This window comes from Xyrauchen texanus, chromosome 35 (assembly GCF_025860055.1).
Source record: "Xyrauchen texanus isolate HMW12.3.18 chromosome 35, RBS_HiC_50CHRs, whole genome shotgun sequence".
Taxonomy (NCBI): domain Eukaryota; kingdom Metazoa; phylum Chordata; class Actinopteri; order Cypriniformes; family Catostomidae; genus Xyrauchen; species Xyrauchen texanus.
Window position 1 is genome coordinate 2,240,523 of NC_068310.1, and position 13,360 is coordinate 2,253,882.

The 13,360-nt window shown below is 36.6% G+C and overlaps 1 protein-coding gene across 1 annotated transcript; it reads right to left on the minus strand.

Annotated features, from left to right (window-relative positions):
* Positions 1–1,976: 1,976 nt before the first annotated feature.
* LOC127628443 (PRA1 family protein 3-like) lies at positions 1,977–6,832 on the minus strand. Its single transcript, XM_052105184.1, has 3 exons — positions 6,602–6,832; positions 5,825–6,042; positions 1,977–3,322 (listed from the first exon to the last, which is right to left on the minus strand). Exons 1-3 carry the CDS (start codon positions 6,778–6,780, stop codon positions 3,147–3,149), a joined length of 573 nt encoding a protein of 190 aa, XP_051961144.1. The 5' UTR covers positions 6,781–6,832; the 3' UTR covers positions 1,977–3,146.
* Between the last annotated feature and the right edge of the window lie 6,528 nt (positions 6,833–13,360).

Here is a 13,360-nt window from a genome sequence, read left to right on the forward strand (position 1 = left end):
AAGACAGGACATTACCCATGGGATTCTTGCAAATCTGTTAAGAATTCATAATATGCAGGTATTAATACCCTTTCTTTGGGTTCCAGCTCATGTGGGAGTGGAGGGCAATGAAATTGTTCACAAACTGGCTAAACAGGCCCGAAAACACACATAAATAGATAAACAAGTATCATTGAGCAAGGCTGAAATCAAAGGAAGAATTAAAGTATACATTAATAATAGATGGAAAGAAGCATAGAAAAGAGATTTGTATAATATTCAGAAACAAGTAGGAAATGAGAGGATGGATTATAATAAAAGGAAAGATGATTCAATAATTATTCAACTTCGAATAGGTTAATAGCAATAATAACATGATATTGGACAGTGTTATTACTGTGGTCATGCAGAGGCTGTTGAGCATGTACTGTTAATGTGTAGTGAATATGGAAAAGAAAGAGCATAGCTTATTAAATAGTTAAGAGACTTAAGAGCCTGCTTAAAAATTCTGGAGGGTTAGGAAAAGTGGTTGCTCAGCGGTTAAGGCTCTGGGTTACTGACCAAAAGGTTGGGGGTTCAAGCCCCAGCACTGCCAAGATACCACTGTTGGGCCCTTGAGAAAGGCCCTGGACCCTATCTGCTCCAGGGGTGCTGTTTCATGACTGACCCTGTGCTCTGACCCCAGCTTAGTTGGGATATGTGAAAACAACTGCATTTCATTGGCTCTGTACCTGTACTCTGCACTATGACAATAAAGTTGAATCTCTTAATCTTATATACAGCTCCACTCCAAATGTTTCTTAAATCAGCATTTCTACATATATGGCAGCAATTTCATTCCAGCGTCTGTTGAATTCCTTCTTGCATTTTTGCACGAGGAGTGGCATAAAGTCACCCAACAGCAATGTGAAAGACTGGTAGACAGTATACCAAGATGTATGAAAGCTGTGATTGAAAATCAGGATTATTCCATCAAATATTGATTTCTGAACTCTTCCTAAGTTAAAACATTCATATTGTGTTGATTAATAAATTAATTTGATCTTGTTTTGTTGCATTATTTGAGGTCTAACAACACTGCATCTTTTTTGTTATTTTGACCAGTTGTCATTTTCTGCAAATAAACGCTCTAAATGACAATATTTGTATTTTGAGTTTGGAAGAAATGTTGTCAGTACTTTATAGAATAAAACAAAAATGTAAATTTTAATCAAACACATAAATATTAATATCAATAGTAACAAATGGAGTGGTCGTTTACATTTATTCCAGAGCTGTATATAATTTTTATGATTATTATTATTAGGATTATGATTATGATTTGTATTTATTTATTTTTTCCTATCCGTTGATGCTCCACACTCCAGTCCAGTTGGTGGTGGTAATGCAATTACCATTGTCTCCTTGAGCAAGACACTTAATCCAGGTTGCTCCGGGGGATTGTCCCTGTAATAAATGCTCTGTAAATCGCTTTGGATAAAAGCGTCTACCAAATGCATAAATGTAAATGCATCAAAGTTGGTTTGCCAACTACCAATCAACAGTAGAAGATACAGCAATTGGCTCACTAGAGCACGCGCATGTGCATTAGCTGTACTAGCCTGCGAATTTTCGGGGTTTTATAGTGATTTGAGGCAGAAAGCAGCACAAATTATGATACTAGTGTAGTAAGATTTTACTACTGATTTAAAAACAATTTTTTTAATCTTCATCACCAACCGTTTAAAATTTCGGTCTTTTTCCATTAAAGTGGATATGAGCTCTACCTTTATGCCGTTTTTTTTAAATATAGTAAATAGCTGTCAGGGAACGTTTCCAAGATGGCCATCCAGTGGACTGACTTGATTTGAAAGCGACTTTGATGGAACGCAAAGCTTCGTCATCATGTTGTTTTTAGTGTCAAAGAACCTTAAAACTTTCAACTGCCATTTTAAGCTCCACACACACCACATTTTATGATTTAAATACAATTAATGATAAGGAACGACAAATAACTGTCAAAATAAGCCTTTATTCAAAACTAGCATTTGGCTACAGATCTTAAACAGCTTAGCAGCATAAGATTGCATGCTAGCAGAGGAAGCAAAATAAAAAAAGACTGAACCAATTCTTTGGCAAGCCACACATTATCTGATTTATTATCTAAGCAACTGTGCTTAATCATGCATTATTTGCTGCTGCCTGCAGAAACCATGTCAGCAAATAAAACAAGTGATCTACCTAGCCGCACCAATGAGGTAAGCTGCAGTTTTATTTGCAATAACTTTCTGGAATGCCCTTCACCAAACAATATAACTGAACATCCACGAGTGAGTGCAAAACAGAGTGAATAAGAATATATCTAAAGTTGAAGCATGAAAAAGTTACAGAAGAATAGGGGGGAAAAACATGTATATATGGATGGAAAGGTCTGATTTCCTTGTACATCTGGTAACTGTCCAAACCTTTCCATATTATTAAAACAAACAGTAATTGTGCATTAAAATTATGTCATGGTTTGTTCAATGCATTGGTTGTCAGCTTTTTACATTTAAAGAAAATCAGCAAATCGTGTGATATGTCTGGGTATTATGCACAACATTGTGTTTATCAATAACTATTCTGAGCAATAAGTAGGATAACTCGCATGAAAACAAACCGTTTTAATTCCTTTTCTAAATGTGCATTTGAAGTATAATGATCGCTATTAGGGGAAAAAATAAACAATGTATAACCAAATCTTCAAACGATGATTCAATTAATAAATATTTCAAAGTCTTATGTCTATATAACTTTACAGAGCATAAACATTTTTGCAAATTCATTCACTATGAAAACCAAACTAGACAAATTTTCACTGAAAGGTGCATACAAAAGGAGAATATGACATGAGTTTGCTTCAGTTTGGTAGACAGTACTTTTTTTTTTATTAATAAAAACTACATTTTTAAATCATTCCTGTAATCTACTCCATGGTGATGTGAAAATTATGGATATTTATAGAAAGCTGTCATTGTCGTATTTTGGTATTCAAAAGATATTTCCATTTTGACATTTACTTGTCAAAAATATCTGTTATGAAAAACACAATATAAGAGGCAATCAAAAAAATGACAATAAACAAAAGAGAAACCAGTGGATAAATACAGTTAAGAGTTATAATTTGTTGACATCGAAGCTTCCCATGCTCAATCTTTTAGCTTACTCTCCAAGAAATCCTGGACTTTGTTGATTTTCTCTTCTTGTTGATCCAGTAGATCCAGCATGACTCCCATGGGCGTCTTCTTTAGGCCAACACCTTCAATCTTGTTCTCCAACTTGTTCTTAATGCTGCGCAGTCTCAGTGAAGCATGAATCAGCATCACTGCAGGGTAAAACAAAGAATCCACTTGAGTTTCAACAACAAAAAAATTATAAATTATTCCATGTAAAGGCAGTTTGAAGGTGTTTATTCTGCCAAAATGACTGTCTGGCTGGCTATAGATCATTTTTTCACATGGCAACTTAGCAGGGAGACACATGCATAGCTACATAAAAAAAACAAAGATTGACCAGATAAGCTGTCAGTTACACACCGTTGCTATGGAAAACATAATTCTGAAATATTTCACTGCTAAATGCTGTGATTGACCAATCAAGTATTCTAGAGTTTTATAACTTTTTAGTTCAAAAGGTAGTGTAGCACATTACATTTCAAATCCTTGTAATGAGATTACAGTTGCTGACATTCACTTAAATTCATTACATTTAATTACTTGGGTTACACACTTAAATACATATTAAAATAATATTATCTACATATAATACTTGAATATGAATTACAATCTGTACATCTGTTTGTGTTTCCTGACAGTTGTAGGGACGGAGTCCCCTATAGAGTCCATGAAGGAAATATAGACATTATTTTGAATTCCTTGAGTAGAAAAACTAAAGTTTCTGATATTTATCAGCTAATTATTGACCAAATTAAAACCATCTGCTTATCGGTTATAAGCACAAAAATGCTGATATGAAAAACAATAGTTTAATTATAATGAATCAGTAACAGAATTTGTAAAAAAAAAAAAAGAAGAAAAAAAAAAAAAGAAGGGTCAGCACTCCTAAGAACATGTGATATATAATTTGTATTGTTATTAAAATTAGGAAATGAATGAGAAAAAAACAGTGTTATAGACCTGACCGTTGTGAAAGCAGCACTTTCTTATAGGCTACATGATGAGGGAAACCTTCCAAAACACTTTGAAACCAGCAGACTTTGACTTCTGAGTCATCAGTATGATACCCATTAATGCTGCATGATTGATTTAATTGAAATCATAATATGGCCACGCACGATTGCTAAACCTAAAAAGGCTGCCTTTTAAAATATAGTCAGCATTCAGTGTTTCAGTCAGCGCTGTGTGAGCAAGCCTCTAGACCTATAGTAGTCTGGACACATTATCCATTATACCACTATAACACAGGTTTTTAATTATTTTTGTATTGGCCAATAGGTTTTTGTTCAAATCTGTATCGGCCCAACATTTTCATATTCGTGTGTCCCTAGTGAAAATATTTTAGACACTAATTCAAAAGTAATTCATGAAACCTTTTTGATTAAGTCATCAGTGAAGTCAGTAATCGGATAACAATTTTACAGTTGTAATTAGTAGTAAATTACTTTGACTTACTTACCAAACACTGTTTATTACATGCCATGAGATTCTGTCTCAATTACCTTTTCCACTAAATATTTACATTTACTTTCTATTGCGGACAAACTGGGTCCCTGTCACACATTTGGCGCAGTTTCATTTGCGATCAAATTATGATGATATTACCATGCACTTACGGAGCACTTTATTAAGAACACTATGGTCCTAATAAAGTGTCTGATGTGGTCTTCTGCTAATGTAGACCATCCACCTCAAGGTTCAAAATGTTGTGCATTCTGAGCTATTCTGCTCATTACAATTAGCTCAGTACAGCGTTGTTATCTGTTACATAAATACAATTTGACTGATATTTTTTAAAATAATTCAGACTGTGGTATTAAGGCAACAAAATAATCTGTAGTCACCTTCCTAAGAATGGGAGCTTTAATTTGATATATGACTTGTCTATTAAGTATATTAAAATGTCTACAATGTAACCTCTAGGTGGGGCCAATTTGTGATTTCAAACGTTTTCTGGCCTTATTTTTTATACGTTTTCTGGCCTTATTTTTTATTTTTATTTTTTTATATATAAAATGTTATAACAAAATGCAAAAGTGATGGTGTTCTCTGAAAATACAGATTGAAAGCTTTCAAATGATACCAAATATGCCTATCTTTTGCATCCAGGGACAGTGTTTTAAGTGATAAAATAGCTTGCCATATAGTGCCTCGCCACCAGTGGGTCCACAGAGCGAAGAAATTTGCACACACATAATAATCAAAGCCAAAATTTTAAATGCCATGGATTAATATTTAATGAGTGATCCATTATTTGGTAGAGGGTGATCAAAAGTAGTCAAAACATTGACTTAGGAAGGTGTCGGGTGTCTATTACTAAATGGAGCTGACACTGACATATACCAATGGTGAGTCCAAACATTGAAAAAATATTTAAAAGAATTTATGTTTTATCCAAAGATATCTTAATATCCTTTTAGATTCTGATTCTAAACTAAATTTTCTTATAGTAAGTTGATATTTAAAGTCCTGTATAATTAAATCCCAGAGATATGGGGCTCTCAAAATGGCTCCATATATATATATATATATATATATATATATATATATATATATATATATATATTTTTTTTTTTTTTCCGGAATCGGTTATGTTAGCTGTCCATTTGGTGGCACAGCAATGACACACTTCAGCTTTCACAAGTACTCACAGAGCATGGGGAACGTGATACCAAAGATGAACACCATCACTCCTCCACAAAGGGACAGCAGGAAGTAGCTGACACCCATAACACCCACCACAAACAGAGAGGGATTCTTCTTTTTGAAGTTCTTGATCATGGCCTTGTTTTCTCCAGCCCACACAGAGCCCACGAAGACCAGCGTCACGACGGCCCCGCCGAGAAACATGCCCAGGGGATTCAGAAACCTGCAAGTCCAAAGCCATTATGAAGAAGAGTTAATTTAATGCACAACAATGACTTTAATCACTGTTTATTTCACATCACAAATTTGCAGCAATTCAATGTTAAGCATGTTTTTGTGGTCTAAGGGTTTTGTGGCATACATGGAACACACTTAGTATCATCCAAAAGTATCACAACCACAGTCAAGTTAACAGTTCAGTTGCTCATATGGCATGTGACTCATTGATTCCACGCAGCTGAAAAAAAAGGGGGCAAACATCCAGCAAATCAGGGCGGGTCCACATGCCACACATGAACCATTATTAAAAGACATACTTCACATGCACGGCTTAGAACAAGCATACAGGGTTTGTCTGCTGCGCTATTTAATATCGATTTGAAATAATGCAGTGGAATAAACAAGCACTGCATTAAATGGAGGATGAGTTTGCCCTGTCCGCAGTGGGGGCGAAATCCATGCCAGCCTTATTAAAGATAACAAACAGAGCTAAAATGCAAGAGATCACTTGATGTGTAAATTAATAAATGTAAATAATTCAGCAATGAAAGAGCTTTACATACCCGACGATGAGAAACACCACGATGGCCGCAGCAAAGTAATTGGTCTGATAATATAGTAGATTGCTGATGACTCTGTTATTCCATTTGCTTAGATCAGACACATCAGGCTTAGCGAATCGATCAACACCAGGGAAAAAATCGACCCAGGGTCTCAGCGGCGCGATCTCCATCCCTGCCATGATGCTTCCCGATCACTGACAGCTAACCCGACAAGCACTGGAACACAACAAGCGGGTGGAGCGGCACTTCGCATGATAGCTGATACCGAAGTAGGCGGGGTTTAGCTAGCCTGCAACGGATGATGAAAAAAGTCCCAAAAGAGCCAATCACCTTTAGATACAGACATCGCCAATCAATCAACTTGAGAACGCGCATGCGCTATAGCTATACAAGCCGGGAGAATAGCGTTTTAATAGCGTTGAAGAAGTACAAATACCAATGTTGTCAGAATTTACTACTTATTTGAAATATGTTCTTTGATCGTAAACTTGACTAATCATTTTGGAGATGTTGGCCTTTTCCCATTTCCCAAGTAGATCGGTATGTGTTTGTCGCTTGTTTACATTGAAAACTAGTTGCCCAGCCTGCCCGAGAGCTTTAAAGAGATCTTAAAAGGAACATTGGTGTGCTCAGGAAACGGCCTTCTGAGCAGACGAGCGACCACTGGAGGAAGACTCGTGTAAAACAGTTTAAACCGGTGAAGCCAGAGACAATGAGAGGGCTGGAGTTACTTATTTATTTAAAGAATTTAAGAGCAACAATTACTTAATAATAATAATTATTATTATTATTAACCAATTAAAATAGATATGCTAAGAAGTGAGATCAAAATATTTATTTTAGATGCTACAGTATAAGGTATCAGTCATCTAAGACAGAAGACAATAACCAATAGCCATCAAAAATCAAAGCCATCATTTTGAACTTTTTATTCACCAGACTAATTTATTAACAATATACAAGATATAATTAAGTATTTAATTATCAATAGCATAATAATTTTTAAATGATTATGTTTTTATTATTTTTACATCATTAATAAATGTACATGTAAATATATACAAGTAACTTTTACTTAGATAGAAACTAGTACATTTAGACTACATTTTCATATATATTGAAAATATGGAGAACATAACTTAGTTTAGTCCTAAGCCTGGAAATGTTATTTATGCCATTTAAGAAAACACAGTTGCACAATGAATAAGACATCCTATGCCTTTGGGCAGCATACATTATGTCCCAGCTAACTAATACCAATTTACATTTTAAAAACACGTCCACGCATGAAAGCTTGAACTTGAAATGACACTTAATGCTCAAGCAAGCCTAATTTTAACTGCAGCATGACTGTTTTGTGAAATGAATGTCTCCCGAACAGACATTCAATAATCATATTTTTACATATGAATCTACCTATAATACCTGGAAAAATCTATCTAATAATATTTGCGATTTAAAAGTTGCTTGCAATAAATTTCGTTTCATCAGGGTACACGGTTGTGCTGCGTTCCATTCAAGTTTGATGTGGGATATTCCTACTTGATATTCCCCGATATTCAGAACTGCAACGCTCCCGTTAGCTAAGCTGGCGTTTGACTCTCATTAGAGATGTCTCCTAGCAACCCAACTGATAAACAATGCTAGAGACTGATAAACAATGCGAGAGGCTGCCTCCTTGTCATTTATGACTGTAGCTTGGCACTTGCAAACCTAACAATTACTGTAACTAAGGCACTTAGTAATAATTAATGAAAATATTAATATGAGTAATTATATACCCTTTTACATTAACGTATATAATAATATATACGTTATTCTTAGTAACGTAACCCTACTACTGTAGCTAAGGCACTCGCAAACATAACCGTCACTGCATAGCTTTCTGCTTCATCCACATTCTAAAAGTTGCATACTGTCAAAATGCAACAGCTTAGCTTACATAAATATAATATATAAAACTGACATTTGGATATTTGACTTTCCAGTGACAAAATGTTTACTGCACACATAGACCACCCCCATCTGAGGGTTGTTCCCCCCTAAAATATCATAAAAATATGTGTATTTTAAATAATATAATGATATATTCTTAAAATAATTGTTTAAGAAATAAAATAATACAAATGCAAACGGGGCAACAACAAAAAAAAACCTTGGTGTCCCCTTCAAAAATTGCTCTTGAGAATTGTTATGTTTATTGTCACCCCCAACATTTTATGACATTTTCGCCCCTGCCTGTATCCACTTTTGTCTCCTTAAAGGCTGGCTTTTACGGTTCGGAAGCTTATACAAATTTATTTCTGTTTTTTTTTTTTTTTAGCTTGTTTGCTGTAAACCTTGTCACACAGCAGCTTTTAGGCATTTTTCTGTCTTTTGTTATATGCCATAAATGACAAGGAGGCAGCCTCTCGCAATGCAACGTCTTGTTCCCCCACCCCCCGGTGGGCGTGGTCTTCAGATTATGACGCGTTGCGCTCTGTCTCTATGCTGCAGTGCTGTCTCTATGCATTTGTGGTTCAGGTGTACGATTATAAAACTGCGGTCAAGCCAGCCGCGATTTATCCGAGTGCGCGCATATTGCAGTAATAACGGTACTTTGCGGAAAGAACAGAAAGACGTTTCCTGTTGAGTGTAGAAGATAGTCTTACTATATTGACAAATACGCGTTTATTAAGTGTTTGTGATGTGCTGGTGTTTATTAATAGAGTGAACCTGACTCTTACTGTATCAATTCAATTCAGTCATTTTACTGTACTGTTTTGGAGAAAATTAAAGGCAAAACCACCCCAAAATTGAAAGTGCCTATTGCACTTCATGTCCCATATTCAAACACTCATAAAAAGCTTTCCTTTATATGTTTACTCACCATTTCAAATGATTATAGATTAGAGTGAACCTGACTCTTACTGTGACAATTTTCAAGTAATTTTACTGTATAGTTTTAAAATAAATTAAAGGCAAAATTTACCCAAAAGTCAAAGTGCATCCTATCACAGATAATTTCTTCATATTCAAAGTGAGGTTTGCTCACTTTTTTAAAGGATTATAGATTAGAGTGTCCCTGACTGTTACTGTATCAATTTTACTTTTTTGAGAAAATTAAAGACAAAATCATCCCAAAATTCAAAATGCATCCTTGCAAATTTTTCATGCAAAATAAAATAGTTTGTATAATGTTGCACTGTCTTAGAATTTTTTTTTCTTTTTTTTGTTTGTTATTTTTTCTTGTCCAGAAAGCTTGTAAACAGTGATGGTCCTCGTGCCTCTGCAGAACTCCCTGGTGTCATTCTGCCGCAGCTTCTGTCCAGCTTTCTCCTATAATAATTTTAATAATGCATTTTATTTATAGGTGCCTTTCAAGACACACAAGAACACCTTAAGCACAGTATTGATTGATAATAAGAATACTGCAATACAACTTAATGCAATTTAAACAGAGTGTTTATAGAGTGAAATACAGAACGATGGTATGATAAATGTTATGTAACCTGTTATGACATGCCAGAGTAGATACAAATGCAAATATGTTATTTTTAACTAAGACAAAAACTTAATTTGAGAAGCTAATTTTATTAGGTGTGTGCATCAGTGTGTCAAAAATGTCCACAGGTGCTGAAGCCACAGTATACTGTTGTGCATTCTGATGAATTGTGCATGAGTACAACAGATGGGAAAATTGCTGTTGTTCATTAAGATGCACGTGAATCTGAAATAAGAAGCTGTTAATAAGCTGTTATCTGAAATAAGAAAATAATCGTGATAATGTTTGTGAACAAGGACATGACACTGCATCATTTTGATTATTCTTTGTGTTACAAAGAATAATCTTTCCTTATCTCTCTGATCTGTCACTTGTTGTATCTGGGTTTTCATTTAGATGGCTAACTTAAAAGTATAAGTTCATCTCAATACCATATAAAATGTAAGACATTCTGTGTATGATGTCAGGATTATTTCCCTGTAGTTTTGTCCAATACTACATGAAACAAGTTTAAATTTCATATTTTAATAAGCATTGTGTGTTTGAACAAGAAACACTTCAAAAATTAAAACTTTTCAAGAGTGTTTGAATATGAGGATCTGATACACGTGCCTGGGCAAAATGAGATTTTTGGGGTGATTTTGCCTTTAATTTTTTCAAACACTGTACGTAAAATGACTTGAAAATGTAAGAAATTAGGATCTAAATTGAGCTTTTAATGAAAACTAAAGATGAACAAGGTAACACGAATAAAATGAATACAAAACACAGGGAACCAGACACAGAACATGACAACACATGTGAACACTGACAAAGAAACCAGGGGAAACAAGGGCTTAAATAGACAAGAGAAAACAAGGGAACGAGGAACACCTGGGAAACAATCAGGGGAAAACCAATCTTAAAACGAAACTTAAAAAAAGGAGGAACACCTGGGAAACAATCAGGGGAAAACCAATCTTAAAAAGAAACTTAAACTAAACAAGAATTGCAACATAAGTCAAGACAAAAACAGGGAATACATGACAGAGCCCTCCCTTTAAGGAGCTGATTTCAGATGCTCAACAACAACAAAAAATTGTCCATGGGATGTGAGGGAAGGGGGAAACAGGCAGTTCAGGGGGCACAAGGAGCAGAGGAACAATGTAAAGTCAGGGAGGCTTGAGATCAAGGCGGAGCCAGCAGGCGGACGGCCATGAGACCAAGGAAACCAGAGCAGATCAGGCGGACGGCCAGGAGACCGTCCGCCTGATCTGAGGCAGGCAGCCTGATCTGAGCAGATCAGATCAGATCAGATGTACGGCCAGGAAAGCAAGGAAACCACCTCAGGGTAAGGACTGGGTCAGGAGTCTCTGGTAAGGTGGACGGAACCGCTGAAGGAGGAATCTCTGGAGAAGCGGGAGATGCCACTGGAGGAAGAATCTTTGGAGGAGCAGGCGGCACCGCTGGAGGAAAACTCTGTGGGTGGAGCCGGGAGAGGCTTGAGGGCGGAGCCATGAAAGAAAGAGCCATGGGGTTGTGAGCACGGGCAGAGGCTTAGGAACGACCTCTGTGGTCGTGAACTTGGGCAGAGACTTGGAAACAACCTCCATGGTCGTGTAAACGGGAAGAAACTTGGGAACAGAATTTTTCTTCTCCTCTGGATGGCAGAAGTTGGCAACGATGGCTCTGAGATGGACGAGGCTGGCAACGCTCGCTATGTGATGGACGAGGCTGGCAACGCTCGCTATAAATTGTTTTTTTATGAATGTGAAATTTAGCCATTAAGATGTGGGCTTGTTAATCTTTGGAGTTTACAATAATACCTAAAAGAACATCTTTCCACTGTAATTTAACATTTTCATCAACATTTCCGACAATAAAATCTAGTACATTTTGCCAAAAAAAAACACACACAAGGGCAGTGCCAAAATAAATGAACAGCTGTCTCGGGCTTCTGCTGGCAAAAGCTGCAACTTTCACCTTTATCTTTTAAACTTGGTTAAATAATGTTTAACAGGGTATATTCTGTGAAGGAGTTTAAAAGACACTTCTTAAACCTTGTTTGTTAAGAGATAGCGATTGGGCAGAAGCCAGACTTTTTTCCAGTCAACATCACTCACAAACTGATGCAAATATGCAATTACACTTGGTCTTGAAACAACATCCTGCTGTAAAAGGGCTCTTATTTATCTTTTATAATTATTGTTACGACAGGAGAAACATATTTTACCAATAAAGGAGTTATTTGGTGAGAGGGGTGGGAGTTGCTGGTAATCTAATCTTTTTTGCTGTTTATAAAAACATACATATGTTAGAATTTTAGAATTCCCTTGGTGGTATGGGAATATTATATTTTGCCATGAATTCCTTATAAGCAAAAAGAAGGCCATCTACACTCACCTAAAGGATTATTAGGAACACCAAACTAAAACTGTGTTTGACCCCTTTCGCCTTCAGAACTGCCTTAATTCTACGTGGCATTGATTCAACAAGGTGCTGAAAGCATTCTTTAGAAATGTTGGCCCATATTGATAGGATAGCATCTTGCAGTTGATGGAGATTTGTGGGATGCACATCCAGGGCACGAAGCTCCCGTTCCACCACATCCCAAAGATGCTCTATTGGGTTGAGATCTGGTGACTGTGGGGGCCATTTTAGTACAGTGAACTCATTGTCATGTTCAAGAAACCAATTTGAAATGATTCAAGCTTTGTGACATGGTGCATTATCCTGCTGGAAGTAGCCATCAGAGGATGGGTACATGGTGGCCATAAAGGGATGGACATGGTCAGAAACAATGCTCAGGTAGGCCGTGGCATTTAAACGATGCCCAATTGGCACTAAGGGGCCTAAAGTGTCCCAAGAAAACATCCCCCACCCCATTACACCACCACCACCAGCCTGCACAGTGGTAACAAGGCATGATGGATCCATGTTCTCATTCTGTTTACGCCAAATTCTGACTCTACCATCTGAATGTCTCAACAGAAATCGAGACTCATCAGACCAGGCAACATTTTTCCAGTCTTCAACGGTCCAATTTTGGTGAGCTCTTGCTAATTGTAGCCTCTTTTTCCTATTTCTAGTGGAGATGAGTGGTACCCGGTGGGGTCTTCTGCTGTTGTAGCCCATCCGCCTCAAGGTTGTGCGTGTTGTGGCTTCACAAATGCTTTGCTGCATACCTCGGTTGTAACGAGTGGTTATTTCAGGCAAAGTTGCTCTTCTATCAGCTTGAATCAGTCGGCCCATTCTCCTCTGACCTCTAGCATCAACAAGGCATTTTCAGCCGACAG